Raw genomic sequence first — 19435 nt, 5'->3', positions numbered from 1 at the left:
TTCCACTTACAGATTTATGGATATTCTCCCCATGAAGGATGCTTATTCTCCTCTCTGGTGCATTACCCCAGACATGAAACTCACAAGGTGCCCAACTCAGATTTGGGAGAGTCAGGGAATGTTCCCAAAAGAAAGTAAAGTCTAAGCTAAGAACTGAAAGATGAGTGGAAGTTGTTTAGGCAAACAGGTGAAGAGGAAGGAAAGTGTTCCTGGCAGATGGAACAGGAGAGAAAGATAAGTTGTTCACTTTATCCTAATACAAGGAGATTTGGAACATTTTCCCTAGTGAAGTGACATAATAAGAATTATGTTTTGGAAAGTTTATTCTGATGGCAAAATTGGTGTCCTAGTAAGGGCCCCAGTCATGGAGAAAGATGTATTTAGATTTGAGAGATACTTAACAGTAATTTCCTTAAACTAGAAGTTAGATCAAGATTTAATTAAATTGAGATTAAATCTGGGGCAAGAATACTTCAGAAGTGATGTTGTGTATGTTATATTGCATTATAACAGTAATAATGTCAACCCACTATTTGTGATGCAAGTTTGATGCTTGGTTAGGGTGGTAACCTACAAAGTTTGGTTTTAAAAGCAAGTTTTGCCTGTGTATTATTAGCCAGTAGTCTGTAGGATGACAATGAGGACCATGTAAATATCCTGTTTCCTTTTACTTAAGTGTTTTAGCATTTTGTATTCTTATTCCTTCCACTTTTTTGCCCGTAATAACCATTTTTTTCTCCTTTATCCTTCAGGTGTTTAAGCAGATACAGATTCATTATTTTTGCATTCTATACTTGCAAGTTCACCTATTTACTAAAATTTACTTATAACACCCAAATCAATATTGGAGGCTTTCACAATCATTTGTGAACATTTGCAGAACACTGAAAAATTTGCTGCCCATCACACATGTTCCCAGGTGAATTTGAACAACGTGACATTCTGCTTTCTCATTCATCTCATATTATTTTTAAAAACTGTCTTTTTTGAGGTACATTTAGTGCCACAGTATCCACATTTTGTGATTTCTTTTAGTGATTGTGATGTTTAAAATGGACTCCAAGCATAGTGCTGATGTGCTGTCTAGTGTTCCAAGACATAGGAAAGGTGTGATGTGACTTAGGGAGAAAATAGATGTGTTAGATAAGCTTCCTTCAGGTACAAATTCCTTCCTGTAGTGCTGTGGTCCCTAAGTTCAATGTTCATGAATCAGTAATATATATTAAAGATGTCTTTAAACATAACCACATGTAAAACTAGGTTATGTATTGATCAGCTGATGAAAATGTTGTGGGAAGAGGCTCCTAGGAACCTAGGAACAATGATTGAGTATTCATAGTCAATGTTGAGGATGGCTATATAGAACAAAGCTACCTGAAATAATGAGAATTGACTCTAAGTTTATCTATTTTTAATACTACTTTGCAATTTATTATTGTGGCATATTTCTACATTACATAGTTTACTTACCTTTTTCAGTTTCATATATACATTTTTTATTTTTACATTTTTTTAATTATATTTACTTGATTATGCTATTACAGTTGTCCCAATTTTTCCCCCTTTGCCTGCCTCCACCTAGCACCTCCCACTCCCTCAGGCAATCCCCACACCCTTGTTCTTCTCCATGAGTCATGCATATAAGCTTTTTGGCTAGTCCATTTCCTATACTGTTCTTTACATCCCCATGACTATTCTGTAACTATCTAATTTGTACTTCTTAATCCTCTCACCTCTTCATCCATTCCCCAGCACCCTCCTCCCATCTGGCAACCTTGAACACGCTCTCCATATTCATGATACTGTCTCTGTTCTTATTTGCTTAGTTTGGTTTTTTAGATCCAATTGTTGATAAGATATGTATTTTTTTGCCATTTTAGTGTTCATAGTTGTGATCTTCTTTTTCTTAAGTAAGTCCTGTTAACATTTCATATAGTAATGGTGTGTTGATGATGAACTCCTTTAGTTTTTTCTTATCTGGGAAGTGCTATCTGCCCTTTGATTCTAAATGACGGCTTTGCTGGGTAGAGCAATCTTGAATGTAGGCCCCTGCTTTTTATGACTTTGAATACTTCTTTCTAGGCCCTTTTTGCCTGTAAGATTTCTTTTGAGGAATCAGCTGACAGTCTTATGGGAACTCCTTTGCAGGTAACTCTCTCCTTTTCTCTTGCTGCTTTTAAGATTCTTTCCTCACCTTTAACCTTTGGCATTTTAATTATGATGTGTCTTGGAGTGAGCCTCTTTGCAGCCATCTTGTTTGGAACTATGAGCTTCCTGGACTTGCATGTCTATTTCCTTCACCAGATTAGGGAAGTTTTCTTTCATTATTTTTTCAAATAGATTTCCAATTCCTTGCTCTTTCTCTTCTTTCTGGCATACCTGTGACGCAAATATTGGACCTCTTGAAGTTGTCCAAGAGGGTACTTACACTATACACATTTTTTTTTATTCCTTTTTCTTCTTGTTTTCCTGATTGGATATTTTGCTTCCTTGTGTTCCAAATCATTGATTTGATTGTTGGTTTCATCCACTCCATAGTTTCCCCCTATAAATTGTTCTTTATTTCAATTAGTATATCCGTTGTTTCTGACTGGATCTTTTTTATGCGGTTGAGGTCCTCACTAAGTTACCTGAGCATCCTTATAACCAGTGTTTTGAACTCTGCATCTGACAGATTGCTTATCTCCATTTTGTTTAGTTCTTTTTCTAGAGTTTTGAGCTGTTCTTTCATTTGGGCCATATTTCATTGTCTCCTCATTTTGGCAACCTCCCTATGTTTGTTTCTATGTATTAGGTAGAGTTGCTTTGACTCCGTGTCTTGCTAGTATGGCCTAATTTAGCAGGTGTCCTGTAGAGTCTAGGGGCACAGGCTCTCCTGTCATCCAGGCTGGGTACTCGAAGTGCCCCCTTTATGTGGACTGAGTACACCCTCCTCTTATAATTGAGCCTTGGTTGCTCTTGGCAGATCAATGGGAGGGATTTACCCCGGCCAGTCAGCTGCAAGGACTGGCTGTGGCCACTGACTACCAACCTCTGCCTTCCATGGAGGATCAGCTGTGCAGGGACAGGGTGGTGGTGTTCCGACATGGTCTGCAGCTGCTCACTGGGTGTGCAGGCTCTGGGGTTTCCCAGGTGGTGGAGACCAAGATCAACCCCCACCTGTGTTTTTGCCTGACGCCACCCTGCCTGAGCTATGAAGCAGTCTGAAATGGCTGCTACTTGTGCTGGGCTTAGAGATTCCCAGGTGAAGCCAAGCTGTGATGCAAGGCTGACTGCTGGGCCTGGGGCCACTTAGCAAGAGGTATAGGGGCTAGGGGCACACTGACAGCTGCTGTTGCCTGTGAGAAAGGATTTAGGAGGTTGTGAAAGGATTTAGGAAATTGTGAAGCATGAGCCAAAACCAGCCGTTCATATTGAAAAACCACTGTTACCAGCTGTAAGTTTGGTGCGGGGAATCTCTAAACAGTATTAGCCAGGTTGATGGAGTCTCAATATGGCACCAACCTGATGGCTCTATGGCTCTATGGGAGGAGGTTTCAGAAAAAGGACAATGGCCTGTGCCCACCTTTCTGTCTGGGAGAAAGCTGTCCTCCAGCTCTCATCTTGATGCCAGACACTTCAGTTCTTCCCTGTATGTCATTGGTGCCTTTCAAGCTGCTACCCCAGGGCTGGAGCTCATAAGTGTTGAGTGTAAGTCTGTTTGTGGGTTCTTTAAGAGGAACTCATTGGGACTCCTGAAGTTTCTTCCACTGACTCAATACCTGCTGGTTTTTGCATCCAGAAGTTATGGAGACTTATCTCCCTGGCACTGGAACCCTGGGCTTGGGGACCTGGTGTGGGGCTGAGACTCCTCATTCCTGAGATATCCCTCCCAAAGTTTTGTCCACCATATGTGGATGTGGGACCACCCTGGTCCACACCTGCACCCCTCCTCCCAGTCTGGATGGATGTGGTTTCTTTAATTCTGTAGTTGTCAGACTTCCATTCAACTTAATTTCTGATGATCCCGAGTGATGGTAGTTCTCCAATTTAGTTGTAATTTTGATGTGGTTGTGTGAGGAGGTAAGCTGTGTTTACCTATGCTGCCATCTGGGCTGGAAGTTTATCTATTTTTATTTTCTCTCATTTCTTCAAACCAGAAAAGCTGGCATTCATGCTGAGGCAAGAGATAGGAAGGAGGAAGCTCCAGAGGTGCCCCAGGGCTAAGATAAAGGACATTGATACTAGACAGAGACTCTGTTCTAAGACTCGTTGTTCCCACTTTCTGGAAAAGTGCTGAATCATGGTGAATCATGATTGTACTTGCACAGAAGATGTTATATGACCCCTGCTTCATTATAATAGCATTCTAATAAATTAGCATTGTGGGACCCCCGCCACCCCCATGTCCAATCAAGGAAAATCACGGAAGACCACATGCGCAGTAACTTTAAAGTAGTATAACTACTTGTACATGTTCAATAAAACCCTGCTAAAACTAGCCAGGAAATACCTGCTCTATAAGAATAGAATCCCTCCAGCCACTGAGGTCAATCTCTGCTTGGGGTTAGCCAGCTCCCATGTTCTGTGGAGTGTACGATCACTTAATAAATCTGCTCACTCTCTTTCTGCTATAAACTCTGTGTGTTCCGTTCAGTTCTTTGTTTGTGATAACAGTGCTGCCTGTCACCTACCAGACCCAATAAGTAGATACAGGGATTGAATCTTTATGGGTGCTTTATTCAGATGGTCGGCAGTCTGAGAAGATGGCGGGTTTGTACACTAACAGACTGTCTTAAATTCCATTTTCAACCGGCCCTTATAAGGAGAAGAAAAGTGCAGGTAAAGGGCTTAGAATTCAGGGAAAAAGTTGATCAGATTAAAAGCTGCAGCATTCTTTCTCTGTGTCCTGAGCAGTGGTTGTCTCTCCCTGGAGCACAATGTCTCAGATACCATCTTGACAGCTTGCAGTCCTCCTAAGGCACAAAGGTGGAACTGCTTATGGTCTCCTGGAGTCAAGCTGGATCGTACCTTCAGTTCCTGAAACAATAGCTTTTTAGATACTTTGATTACTAGGCTTATTAGTTATTTAAAAGTTTTCCAACATTTGAGCTCCCCACCATTCTTACATAAACATTCAAATTTTTTGTTTTTTTTGTCTTTATAATATATATCACTGAAAATATACACAAAACTGAGTCAAAAATCACTTTTCTCTTTGATACTATGTTACCAATCTAATATACAGTTAGGTATTTTGGTTTGATGTATGCTTTCAATTTTGTTTACTTTTTTCATGTATATTTTTTGAACATATTTAACATCATTAAATCATGGGTTGACTGTTAAACCTCTCACTACAAAAAAAAGTTCTCACTGCCATCCTTATCCATTTCTGCCTTTTATGGTTAATCATGTGTTTAGTGTCTAGTGTTTGTTTTTTTTAAATTTTCCGGAGGTTTTCTTTTTCCTAAAGCATCACTCTAGGATATATTTATTGATTAGAGAGATGGGGAGAGACAGACAGACAGACAGACAGAGAAACATGAATGTGAGAGGGAAATAGCGATCAGTTGCCTCTGGAGACGTCCCACCTGGGATCCAACCTGAAACCTAGTATGTGCCCTGACTAGGAATAAACCTGTGACCTTTCGGTCCATAGGATGACGCCCCAACCAACCCAGCCACACTAGCACATTGGCCAGGGCCAGGGCGTTTTTGTTTTTTTTTTGTTTTTGTTTTTTTAAATGTGAAAATAAGTATATGCATACACACACACACCTCCCCCTCCTTTACCATATTTTGCTTTTTTTTTTTTTTAAGTTAACCATATACCCTGGAAGTTAAGGTACAACAGTACTTCATAATTGTTCTCATGTTTTACAAGGCTACGTGCTCACCTATAAGCATTGCATGGTTTTATTTAACTCATTGGAGAAAGCCTTTTGAAGAATGCCAGATTAACAGTCTGCTTGCTGGAATCAGATTGAGTTTAAATCCTAGCTCCACAACTTTCTGAAACTTTCATTTTGAGCCATCCATCTACCTACTTTGTGTCTGTTTTCTCATCTGTAAAGTTAGGATGTTGAAAAGTAGCACACGACTCACTAAAATTTAAGAGGAAATCCTCAACTTTGAAATAGAAAGTGGGGGGGGGGGCGGAATGACAGTGATTTTTAGTAATTTCGAGGGAGTGTTAGGGACAACTAAGTGGCGACACAAAGTACTTCCAGGACCTTGTGAAACAGAAAGCAGGAGCACTCGGGGACACCCGGTTCGGGGTTAGTTCGACCGGAGTCACGGACTGTCGAGGCCAGCGGGGAGAGTGGCTCAGTGCTGCACCTGGGGTAAGGTAAGCACATTTCCAACTAGACACAGGGAAGGACATTCTCGTCCTTCAGTCTAGGGCAAAAAAGGAGTTCAGGGTCCTGTCCTCCTTCCGTCTACATTGTTTGGGACAGCAGCCGCCACGCACGAGGAGCCGCGGTGCTCCGCGCCGCGGAAGCAGGGTGTACCCGGCTCGAGTCGCAGGCGGTCCGTGGCAGGAGCGGGGCTCCCCCTGGAAGGGGCGGGGCCGCGGCGGTGGCGCCAAAACGCTAACATGGCGCCGGAGCGGTTGAGGAGCCGCGCGCTCTCTGCCTTCAAGCTGCGCGGCTTGCTGCTCCGTGGGTGAGTGCGATGGGCAGCTTGCGGCACGCGAGGGGACAGCCAGGGCCAAGCTACCGCGCGGGGCGGCGGCAGTCTCCGTGCACTAGGCGGGGTTTGACCTTAAAAAGCTCTGAGAGGCTAAGTGCTTTGGGCGCGGTGATCAGGCTGAGATGCCTTGGATTTCTCCAACGTTGGCACTGAGCCGGAAAGCTTCTCCTAGGCGGGACGAGCTCCCCTCCCTCCCCTCCTGCAAGTGCCAAACTGAGCCGGAGAACTGGCGGTCTGTGTGGCAGGAGTAGTTTATTAGCACTGTGCCTTTGGCACCAAACAGCCCATAAAGCCTTTGCCTCCGCTAAATGGGAGCAGCGCTACGGACCGTAGTCACTGAGACATCAAATGAGAGACCCGGGAAAGACTTACATTGTTGCAGAAATTGTAGGCCCTGCCAACCTTCCCAATTTTGTATCAGGTATTCTGGGGAGCGTTCTTGGAGAGTTAAAAAGTGAGTAGGTTTGATGCATGTTCCTAGGTCTTCTCCTGAGTCATTTCTTTTTCTTCTATTTTTTTTTCTTTTCCGTCCTTCCTCTTCCTTCCTTCCTTCCTTCCTCCTACCCTCTCGTTCCTCTCTCCCTCCCTTCCTTTCTTCCTTCCTTGATTGCCTTTAGAACTTCTCTGATAGGTTTCCTGGCCATATCTGTGTTTTCTAGGACCAACAGAATGAACTTTTCCAAGATTTTTCTTATTAAATCTGCTTTAAAAAATACATTATTTACATCTTTGAATACTTTTCAGATGGGATATACTTTTCTGTACCAGGTTTTCATTACTCTTGTGTGTGAAGAGGTTTTTCTGTTTGTTTGTTTGTTTGTTTGTTTGTTTTTGTAATGATAAGTTTTATGGTACTTTCAGCTCTGCCTTTGGTTAGTAGTGGTGAACAAGGCCAAGAGTGGGACAAAATAAGGAATTTTATTCACTTGATCCCTGACATTTTGAAAATATGAGCAATTGATCAATTTTTCTTTCTTTTTGCTTAGAATTTGACCTAATACTAAGCTATTATTCATTAATTAATTGTCAGAAATACACTGCAGACTTCAGTCTATTGGCTGAAAAGCACTGAGCTGGGATAAGAGAACAGGAAAGAGTAAAACACTGTGGAGCTTGGGAGGCAGATAGTGCATTAATTATTTATTGCTGCATAACAAACTATCCCAAAATGTAGAAGTTTATAACAGTACATACTTAATATTTTCTCACATTTCCTGTGGGTCCGTAATAAGCAGGCTTAGCTGGGTCCTCAGCTTCTAGGTCTCTCACAAGGCTACAGTCAGGTTGGGGTCATCTCAGATGTCAGTAGGGTAGGATTCACTTCCAAGCTTTTTGGTGCATGGTAATATTCAGTTCATCCAGGATTGGTGGGCCTCGGGCCTGGGTCCTTGCAGGCTGTTGGTTGGAGGCCACCCTTAGTTCCTGGCCATTTGGGCCTCCCCAACGTGGCAGCTTGTTTCATCAAACCTAGCAAAAGAGAGTCTGCTTGCAAGATAGAAGACAGTCTTTTGTCTTCTTGGCAATCATGGAAGTGGCATCTTGTCATTTATAAAATTTTACTTTTAAAATTACAATACAGTACAGTAAACTATTCTCTCACTTTCGTTATATGCTATCAGAGCATAAGAGGCAAGTCACTAAGTTCAGCCTACACTCAAGGATTGCACATGGATGTGAACCAGGAGACGTGGAAGGTCATCTTAGAAGTCTATCTACCATGGATATTAAATAATTCACAATTATTTAACTTCAATTTTGAAAAGCATTTGAGGAAAGAAGTGCTAGTGTTCCGTATAATTGGGTGTAAAAATGACTAGAGTCAAGAAAGGGCTTTATTGAAGATTCGTTTGCGCTGAGTGTTAAAGGATGAGCAAGATTTAAATAGGGGAAGAAAAGAGTTGGGGGAAATTACATTTTAAGACCCTGAAGCAGGAGAGCACCAGAAAATCAGAGACTGGATGAGCCTTAAGAGACTTGGCAGGTCCACATCCTGTATAGCTTTATGGGCATTGGACTATCCTAACAGCTATCCTAAGATTCACCCAAAATGCATGTGATTTTAGGGACTCAACATCAAGTACTTACGGCCCATCTTCGATGTGCTTAGCACTCTGCCAAGGGATGACACACTTCCATTTCTCAAGGAGTATCATCTATTGATAGAATAAATTGGACATATGTGACACCCACACATGAAACAATAAGCAACCTGAAATATAGAACAATTAGTGTGATGAATATAATAGTAGTGATGTAAAGTATAAAGTTGTGTGCTGCAAATATAGAATGGCATATAAAGAGCTAATTATTTAATACACAGTGCTCATTCTGAGCACTTGGTATTTAAATCAGGGATTTGTAGTTTTTTTAAGTTTCAGCTTTGTTGAGGTTTTTTGGGGGGGAGGGTTGGAGAGATTCATGTAATTTAATATGAGTGTTGCTTAAGTGTCTGTTATGTTCTGGACACTGAAGCAGAGGTAGTTCTGCCTCGAATGTAAGGTAATAAATTGCACGAGGGTAATGTAATGCATCAGATCTAAGGTATTTAAAAGTGAGACTTGTAACAATTTCAAGAAGGAAGGGGAGATTGCAGCAGGTAGGGCTAATCCAGGAAGGTGTCTTAAAAGCATGTGATTTGGGACTTTAAGAAGGATTATGTTGACAGAGCACAGAAGGAAGAATTTGTTCACCACAGAAAAGGTGGGTACCGCTTGCAGGGAGGAGTGAGTGGACCTTGATTTCAATGCCAGATTGATGAGTGTTTGCTAGTTTTTGTCATAAGACTTTAAGCCTTAATTACCAATCACCTGTCTCATCTTTTCTTACTATCTTTTATCAGCGAAGCTATTAAATGCCTCACAGAAGCTCTTCAGTCTGTCAGTGAAGTAGAGCTGGAAGATGCACTGGAAAAAATCATTGATGCCATTGAAAAGCAACCCTGTAAGTAACATTCTGATAGCTCTTAAATTGTTAATATACTTCTACCACCTCAACTAGACTTATAGATTTAAGTGGAAGTTGAGGATTCAATATTTTTTAAGACTATTTATTTATTTGTTTTTAGAGAGAGGGAAAGGGAGGGAGAAAGAGAGGGAAGGAAACATCGATTGGTTTCCCTCTCGCACACACTCTGGCCTGGGACCGAACCACAATGCAGGCATGCACCCTGACCTGGAATGGAACTGTGACCTTTCTCTTGCGGGATGACACCCAACCAACCAAGCCACACCTGTCAGGCCGACGATTCAGTGCTAAGATGTCCCAGCCTTATGGGACATACCCCTGGTAGCACTTCTTTCCAAGGGGTAACTTCTAGTTCCTTTGGAACCTCAGAGACCCTTTTACAGTTCTTCCGCCTCATGGAGCTGTCACTGTCACATTTCTGCACTTACCTTCTGATGTTGATCTGGTCCTTTGTGGTCACTTTTGCATGCCTTATGGTCTTGCTGCATGCCTATAACTTTGTCTTACTTAGGTACCCCTAAAAGGTGGGGTGAGGGAGTAAGTGAGCAGGGATAATTCCCTTCTTGCTTTAGCCTTTCTTTGGGGATCTTTTTGTTAAATATTTAGCTTTGCCACAATTTGGGGCCTACAAAGGAGGGATACTCTTCCACCAAAAAAAGAAGGGTCTATTGTTTTTAGAGCACTGAAGGAGAGAACTGGGTTCAGCTTGCTCTCTTATGGTGGATAGATGTCAGTTTCTTCAAATATATAGAAAGAAACTTGTTCTATGATATAGGAAAAATTACTGTTATATCTCATGTTCACTTCTAAAGGCAGAATTTAAATGTAACTTTGCTTTCAAAAATTTCTTTATACTTGAAAATTAGTATTTGTAAAATTAAGATGGCGCATGGTATTTTGCCTGAGAACATACCAAAGCGGTTAAGGGTGCCCAGTCTGGAATTAGGCTTGGTTTTGTGTTGCTCTTCAGTCCTTCTGGCTATGTTCTTGATCAGGTTGTCAGCCTCTCAAAGTTGTACTGTCCCCATCTGTAAGATTTGGGCATATGAACATAAATCATAGAATGTCTCTGTAATGGGAGAATGCTTGTAAAGTACGGAGCATTGTGCCGCACACACATTTACTAAGGGCTTAATAGGTGGTAGCTGTTACTGTTGTTGTTACGATCATGGCTACTGAAACATAGCACTTATGATAAAAAGTTATACTAATGCGAACTTATTAAACGTAGGAGCTTACAATGTTATTAAACAGTTATTTAGAATAGTAGGGCACTTGACTGTATTAAGGTACTACAAGTGTATCTGAGTGTGGAAAGTGAAGGTATTTGATGTGTGGCTTTTGTTAATGTTCTGATCTAATATTTTTTCCTCCTAAAAACTATGTAATGAGAACCTCCAGGTGTGCCTGCAGATTATCTGTAGGGAAAAAGCTATCTGTGGGAAGAACTAATTTTTACACTTGTTTTTAAAATTTGACTTTGAAATTCTCTTTTCAGTGTCATCCAACATGATTGAACGGTGTGCAGTGGAAGCCGCAGTCCAGGAATGCAGTCAGTCGGTAGATGAAACCATGTACGTGGAAAAAATGAACTTTCTCCTCATGACAGACATGTTATTGGATGCTTATTTTAAATTATTTTCATGGGGAAATTAATTAGTGGTCAACATTTCTATAGTGGTTATTTCCTAGTGTTTCCTTTAAAGTGATAACCTGCATTATAAACCTCATTATCAAATGACTCATCTTTACTGTTTTTTCCTACGATTTCAGTTAATCGTGTAGTTTATACCATGACTACTTTTTACCTTTTACCCAACATTATATTCTGTAGGTTATAAATGAATTGAACTGAATATTCAGAAATATAATTGTCTTTTGCTCTGAGGAAAGTGCTGAGCCCAGAGAAGTTCAGAGGCTTAACTTGGATCATGTGGTGAATGGCAAATGAGGTAGAACCTCAGTTTTGTGACTTTCCCCCATTTTGTGCTATTAGAGCTTAGGAGTTTACATGGCAAACATTTTCCTGGGTTTTATTTCTCTAAATGTCATCCTTTCCTCCTTTTTGAATATAAAAATTCCTTTATAGTTGAAATTTAGAAAATTCATATTTGTCAAATTAAGATGGCACATGCTATTTTGCTTCTTTGCAAATTCACAAGGTTTAACTGGGAGAAAAACATCTGAGAAAGTTTTTTCCTATTTGGGGCATTGGAGGTAATTGAAAGGAGTCATTACTATCATATTGGTCCGTAGTTTTAGTTCTGTGTCAGAACTGACAGCTGCCAAAACAATAGAGAAAGTGTGTAGTTTTAACTTTATCATTGAAAACTCAGTATTTAAGATACGAGAGTGCAGTGATATGCCCTTGAAGCCATCAACAAAAATTCAAAATGATTGTATCAAACTGTAAAGATGATAATCATAAAGTAGGCATTAAAGTTAAAACTAGTTGATTCTGTTTAGCTATTGGTATTTAATTATATGTTCCAGTCAGCCAATGTAGAGGTCCAGTAGAAACTGAATGGTAAACAATCTTTACACCTTCAATTGTCAGATACTCATGTTATAGCATTAGAGAGACTCTCATTTGTATAGATGAAAAAATGCCATAATGAGTTCAATAACTTCCAGTATTGATCCACTAGAAAATGGTGTGGACGTATATGCATTCTCAGCTTTCCTTAAGTCCGGGATTCTCTACTGTTCTATACTTAGTGCTACCACCAGGGTAGCAGAATATTTTTGACCATTTTCAGTTTCGAAGATAAACAGATATAATTTTATGGAAGTTTTTTTGTTGTTGTTGCTGGAATATTTATGCTAGTGCTGTGAATTTTTTTAAACCTCTTTCAAACATGGTTATGTTGTTAACAGTATCTGAAAGTAAAATTATTTTGTTGAGTTTCCTTCTTTAATTGTAACGGTCAAGGATGTGACCAAAATTTTGGGGGTTCTTTTTCTATTTTACATCTTTTTCTGGGACATTTTTGCATAATATTTTGGAATAAAAAATTGTTTAGAATTGATCATATTCTTTAATAATATTGTAGTTCATAAAAGTACTATACATAGGAAGAGATTTTTTCAAATATGACTTTTTATATATAAATGTTCTTTTTCAACACATGACATTCTTCATTAGAAGTTAACTTGACTATTTTTTGTTTGCTTGAAATATTGGTAATGCTTTCCTGTTTTGAGAGAGGAAAGTACGCAAACTAAAGCTTTGACTCCCTTATTATTTTTGACACTATAAGAAATTGTGTATTTGACTTATAAAAAAAAGTATGCATGAGTGACATAAGATTATAATGCAAGTTTTTCATCTAGAATACTTATGTTTTAGTAAATCAGACCTCTGTTTTTGTGGGATGTTTTTCAGAGAACATATTTTCAATATCATAGGAGCATTTGATATTCCACGCTTTGTGTACAATTCAGAAAGGAAAAAATTTCTCCCGTAAGTATTCCATATATTGATTTTAAGCTAATTTCCAAGTATACATTTTTTTCAGAAGGTATGTAGTCTTATGTTTCATTTTTATTCTACCTTTGTGTATTCTGATAGTCGTAAATAGATATTCCTTTTTTTCTAGTCTATTAATGACCAACCACCCTGCACCAAATTTATTTGGAACAGCAAGAGATAAAGCAGAGCTGTTTCGTGAACGTTATACCATTTTGCACCAGGTAAATTGTGGGGGAGGGAAGGAAGAGACCGTTTCCACTTAGGTAAGAGTTGGGGATAGTTAGAGTATGAAATTTTATAGTCTACAGTTTGTCATTCCATAGACTGTCATTGCGCTCTCTGTTTGATGTAAGAGATACAGAAATAAAAAAGATTCTTTCCCCTCAGAAATTATTTTAATGATAAAAATAGTAGCTGATATTTATTACATGCTTTTGATATGCCAAGCATTGTTTATCACTTTATGGACATTATTTACCTTATTTAATCATCACAATATCAATGTGTGTATAAATGCTATTATTCCTATTTTACAGATGAGGAAACTGAGATCTAGAGAAGTTTAGTAACTTGCCCAAAGATCATATCTAGTAAGTAGAGACAGGGTTTTAATCTAGCCTGTCTGACTCTGAAGCCCAGCCTTTGCCTGCTACTCTAGACTACCTTCAGGCAGCTTATCATCTATGAAGTTAAAGACATTTGCACAAATAAAATATAAAGTAGAATTTTATACATGCTATATAAGAGATACAAACAATTCATTCAATGGAAAAGTCAGGGAAGTCTTCAAGGAGATGATGGCACTTGACATGGGCGTTGATTCCTTTGCTCTTATGACAGTGGGGAGAATGTGGTGTGAACACAGACACAGCAAAAGGAAAAAAATGGACTCTGTCCAGGATATAATGAACAATCCTCCTCAAACATTCTTGTTACTGTTAACATATTACCATTATTCTGCTGTTGTACTCATTCACATTCAAAACCTTAACTATCTTTCAGTCTTCACTCTCCCTCTTCTCCTTCACATCCAGCAAGTCACCATGAACTTTGTGTGGAGAGGAAGGATCATGAAGAAGAGCATTCCATGATAACTTGGAAAAGCAAGTGGGAGCGAAATTGTGGGTGTGCCTTGGATGGCATTCTTCAGAGTTAGGACTCTGTTCTCTTGGTACAAGGAGCCTTGGAATACCAGAGAGACTCAAACACAGCTAGGGTTTGTTTTTTTTTTATAGGCTTCTTCTACCAGAAAATTTTAGGGTGCATTAGAGTGTGAGAGAAGATTCACAAAAGTCCGTGGTATTAGTCCTGGCATAAATGATAGACAGGAAGAAGGAAATGGCAAGTGAAGTAGACAAAGGGGACAGCACTGGAGCAGTGGAAGCCATAGTTCATGGTGACTTGCTGGATGTGAAGGAGAAGGGGGAGAGTGAAGACTGAAAGATAGTTAAGGTTTTGAATGTGAATGAGTACAACAGCAGAATAATGGTAATATGTTAACAGTAACAAGAATGTTTGAGGAGGATGGTGATAGGCTCTGTTTAAAACATTTGAATTAAGTTTATAGTAGGGTATCAGGCAAAAGATTTGCCTGGACCAAAGAAATCCTTCTTTGTAGAGAGAAATTTAGGGTGCATCTGCCTGAAGTAATAGATGGAAGTATTTAGGGATGGGATCCTGCGAGAAGGATGCTATAGAACACGGAAGAGGACAGAATTTGGAGGCAATGCTAGGATGGTATTATATGGCAGAAACAAAAAGGTTCAAGGAGGAAAGGATTGGCAACAGGCATAAGCAATGAAAAGGTTGAAGAGAATGAGCCCTGGGATATCTGTTCTGTCCTTCCATCGCCTGCATAATGCTGCCAGGTTGACCTTCCTGAGATGGAGCTCTGATGATATCAGAGCTGACTTTGCACAGAATTCTTTCCAGGAAATCTACTGCCTATTGAGTTAAATACAAATTATATTTAATATTTGAGATGTCACACATTTTGGGCCTAATCTCTACTTTTCCTCTAATTAAACCATGCTGGAGCCAAAACTGAAGTTTGGAATTATTGGTTGGTTGTTTATTCTACTGTTCTGCAACTTTGCTTAGACTATTTACTATAGACAGCTCTTCCCTCTTATCTCTATTGTTGAAACCCTCCTAATTCTGGAATTCTCTTCTCATATTCTTCTTCTTTTCTGAGGCCCTTCTTGATCTCCAGTTTATTGCAAACTCTTCCTGCTTTAAACCACTGACTATTCATAGTTCCCCTACGTCACTTAATAGAGTTGGCCCTGCCTTGCACTGAAGGTGCTTATCCCTGTTATTAACTGCAGGCTCTTTGTTTCCTCTACCCCATTTGGCGCAGTGCTTTTCAAAGAAGATGCTCAGTAAATATCACATTTCTCTTTCTTTTTAAAAATTATGTTTTAAAGCCTATTATATTATTTTGTGTATTACTTAACCCCTGAGCCTCATTTTTCTTATCTGTGAAATAAAAGGGTTTCATTTTATTTTAGTCCACTCATATTTTCATCACAGTTGTCTTCTTGAAAGAAACTTGATTTTATTGCTATTCCACTTCAAAAATCTTTGTTTTCCATTGTCTATAAGACAAACTTGTTTGCTTGGCATGCAAAGTCTGTGCTGTCAGGGCCCTTTTATGGGAGGTTACAGAAACTCAAATTGACTGAAACAGAGAGAAGTCTGGAAGTCCACCTGTTTCATTCATGGGTTGATCCAGGTCCCCGCACAGCATCATGAGACATCTACCTCTTTCCATCTCCCAGCAACTTTAAAATTCATTTCACTTTCTAACAAGTTCTGAGGTGACAGAGATGGCCACTAATAACGTTAGCAACAGTTTCTTATTGGCCCAGCTCGAGGCCCTTGCTCAATCCTGAACCAATCACTGACCAAAGAGATGGAGTACTTTGATTCATTAAGCCTTGGTGGCCTGTCTCTAGAAGGCGGAAGGGGTACCAACTCTACCTAAACTGTATGGACCCACAGTGGGGTAGAGAGGGTTTCCCAAACAGAGACTCCAGCTTATCTCTTGCCTTGTCTGACATACTGCCTCACACAACCCATGCTCTAACTGTATTAAACTTTGCAACAGTTCCTAAATACTCTTTTACTCTTACAATTCTTTCTTGTGACCCATCCCTTCCTCTGCCCAAAGTGTCTTGTCTCAGCCTTCTTTTGCTTCCTACTAGCAAAGTCTTTTTTATCATTTAGAATCTCGTTAAATAGCCCCTTCTGCCAAGGCTCCATTTTTTTGTATTGTGACCTGTCGAGTACTCTCTCTCACTGGCCCCCAACCTCTGTGGATGACAGCTTAGTTTGTTGTTGTCCTCTCCTTAGGCCAGAGTGTGCTGCTGCCAGGTACACAAGAGACTGTTAAAATTTTTAAAATTTACTTTTATTTTTAAAATCATATTTCTATATGTCTACATTCAGTTATGTGGATTTTTAAATTTGTTGGGAATAGATAAAAGGAACATTAAGGACAGTGTTTTATTTGGGTACTATTTTAATGAATCTTAGTGTTAAATATCTGTTTCAGTAATTCATGTAAATCTTCCTTTCTTATAGAGGACGCACAGACATGAATTGTTTACTCCTCCAGTGATAGGTTCTCACCCTGATGAAAGTGGAAGCAAATTCCAGGTTAGAACATTATTCTAGTTATTTAGGGGCTGTAAGTATACAAGTTTAATATTTATTGCTTATTCTAATTTATTGAATTTTAAATGAAAATGGACCACTAGTAACTGTTTAACTAGCTGACTGTTGACAAAGTCTCTGCCCTGTGTCCTGGGTCCTACAAATCTCTAATAAAAGGCAACAATTTCCTTCTCTGGGCCAGACCCTGAGACTGTGGTAACCCCCAGATGGACTCTGGCCACAAGACAGATCCCTGGTTGTCCTGGTCCATTTGCTATGTTCTGTATTGGCTTTCTGTCCTACTCTCAACATTACCCTTCACCCACTCTCTTATCCAAAATACTGGTCCTTGTGCAGCCCATCCCTCCAGTGGCCACCACACACTTCCAACTAAAATGGATTATATCATTGGAGTGATAACTTTATATGGGCACTAAAGAAATAACATTCATGGAATGAATGAGGGAGCACAGAAAGGCCACAGGGCTGTTGGGACCCAAGGAGCAGGGGTGAGGAAGAATTTCTTTCATGTGTGCACCTTCCATTTTTATACACTTAACACCTCGGAAACTGATTACCAGCCAGCACTGTCACTTTTGTTCCAGCAAGGCACTTAATCACTGTGAGTCCACCTGTGGCTCTATTCCCCTCTCCAGCACACAGCACCCACTGGGGGATAGTCCTTAGCTACTTGTGTCTAGGCCCCACTATTTCTGCAAGGTTCCAAACAGATTCTGAAGAGGCCCAGTCTCTTCTAAGGTTCAGATTCTCTACCAGGTTAGATCAGAAATCATGATGATGAGTAATCTGATAGACACTAAAATGATAATATCAGATAATGCTCAAAGTAATGTTTGATGACACCATAAGGACAAGACATTTATAGTATTTGATAGTTTCTGCTTTTAACTTCTACTAAGAGAAAAAAATACAATATGTTTTAGAAATTATATTTCTCCATTATATATATATTAGGTTTCCTATAGCAACTTAGATACCCATAGCATGGAAGCAGTATTTCTCCTTTCTTTGCCAAAGTAACTTTAAGGCTTAACTAAGTAATTTATTCTTTTCAATCTTTCCAAGCTGTTTAATTCTGTATCCCTGATGGTATGCTCCCTATTTGAACTGCAACATATAGTACCTATATGATGACCTCCCTTTATGGGCTGCAAAAGTGGTATCCTTGAAAATCCTTCCTTGTAACTTTGTACTCCTGTGTTGCTTGATTGATGGATTGATTTTATGTGAATTTCAGTATTTTCCCCAGTCTTTAAGTTGTATTTTTATTCTCTTGTCTTTTTGAAGAACCTAAGTTCTTAATTTTGTTGAAGTCCAACTAATAATTTTTTTTATTGGATAATATTTTGGCATTTGGATATCCAAAATATTGGATATTTTGGCATTTATTTTTAAGAAATCTTTACATAACCCAGTTTTTAGGATACAGGTCTGGTATATTTTTTCCTTCAGATTTATTGCTAAGTATTTCATTTTTCAAAAAACTTTTTAAAAAAGATTTTATTTATTTTTTGAGAGGGAGGGAAAAACATCAATGTGTGGTTGCAATTTGCATGCTCCTTGCTGGGGACCTGGCCTGCAACCCAGGCATGTGCCCTACTCTGGGAATCGATGGGTGACCCTTTGGTTTGCAGGCTGTCGCTCAGTCCACTGAGCCACACCAACTAGGACTCACTTTTAAAAAAACTTTTAAATGTACATTAAACTCCTGTGTTGCTTTAGGTTCATGTTTTTAAAGAGGAACTCCAATATGAAATTTAACAGTTATTATGGGATGATGGGATTACACATGCCTTTATTCTGTATATTTAAAATTTCTCTCCTTTAGTAAACATCTATTCTTTGTAATACAAACTATTATGTGGTAAAGATGAAATAAGTTCTACCTGGTAATTTCTATAAAAATGAAAAATTATATACCCATTCATACAGCAATTCTGTTTAGCTTTTTGTAGGTTGCAATTATATTTTTAAGTTTTATTTGATTTTCTACTATAAAGTAGGTATAAACTGAAATGTGCACTCAAAATTTATTTGTAAAAAGATTAGTTTCTTAAAAGAATATATATTTTTAATTTTTATATCTCAATAATGAAAGAGAGAGAGACAGAGAGAAAAACAAAGATCTGTTGTTCCACTTATTGTTGCATTCATTGATGGATTCTTGTATTTGCCCTGACCAAGATTGAACCCATAACCTTAGTGTATCAGGATGATGTTTTAACCAATTGAGCTACCCAGCCAGGGTCAGAATATATATTTTTAATCTTTAAGGATTTATTTTGTTTTATTTTAGCTTAAAACAGTAGAAACCTTATTGGGCAGTACAACGAAAATTGGAGATGTAATTGTTCTTGGAATGATAACACAGTTAAAAGAGGTAAGTTAAATTTAGTAAGCATCAAATTTTGATGTGCACCCTTCAGACTGATGAAATGCCAGTTACATATAGTATTTCTACAGAGGGTAGAGGAGCATAGTCCTCATTGAAGGCTCTTACCTCAGTCACCAAGTAATCTTTTCATCTGTGTTTGCTTTCCTGGTAGACATCAGGAAGGAGTATCTTATGCCAGCCACCAGATTGCATAGTCTGAAATTAGTCCCCCATTGACCTCTGGCTGAACTGAGAGTACTGAATTTCTGAAA

At 39.1% G+C, this 19435-nt stretch overlaps 1 protein-coding gene and 1 long non-coding RNA gene across 4 annotated transcripts in view; one reads left to right on the top strand and one right to left on the bottom strand.

Annotated features, from left to right (window-relative positions):
• Positions 1-6566: 6566 nt before the first annotated feature.
• Positions 6567-19435, top strand: part of POLE2 (DNA polymerase epsilon 2, accessory subunit) — a 29084-nt gene continuing 16215 nt past the window's right edge. The window contains exons 1-7 of one of the 2 annotated variants that reach the window (XM_054593312.1): positions 6567-6648; positions 9515-9615; positions 11138-11213; positions 13025-13102; positions 13239-13332; positions 16697-16771; positions 19086-19169. In XM_054593312.1, coding sequence (XP_054449287.1) covers positions 6581-6648; positions 9515-9615; positions 11138-11213; positions 13025-13102; positions 13239-13332; positions 16697-16771; positions 19086-19169 — 576 coding nt within the window. In that variant the 5' untranslated portion in view covers positions 6567-6580. The remainder of the gene's footprint in view (positions 6649-9514; positions 9616-11137; positions 11214-13024; positions 13103-13238; positions 13333-16696; positions 16772-19085; positions 19170-19435) is intronic. The other variant, XM_054593398.1, reaches the window with a different exon arrangement.
• The window catches only part of LOC129086769 (uncharacterized), a 39048-nt gene continuing 27454 nt past the window's right edge, over positions 7842-19435 (bottom strand). For both annotated transcript variants that reach the window (XR_008530849.1, XR_008530851.1), the window contains exons 2-4: positions 10553-10667; positions 8761-8828; positions 7842-8142 (exon numbers count right to left, since the gene is read on the bottom strand). This is a non-coding gene — a long non-coding RNA (uncharacterized LOC129086769). The remainder of the gene's footprint in view (positions 8143-8760; positions 8829-10552; positions 10668-19435) is intronic.

This window comes from Pteronotus mesoamericanus, unplaced genomic scaffold, assembly GCF_021234165.1.
Source record: "Pteronotus mesoamericanus isolate MK-2021 breed Mesoamerican mustached bat unplaced genomic scaffold, CSHL_Meso_final contig_100, whole genome shotgun sequence".
Taxonomy (NCBI): domain Eukaryota; kingdom Metazoa; phylum Chordata; class Mammalia; order Chiroptera; family Mormoopidae; genus Pteronotus; species Pteronotus mesoamericanus.
This window is presented reverse-complemented; position numbering and strand designations above follow the sequence as displayed.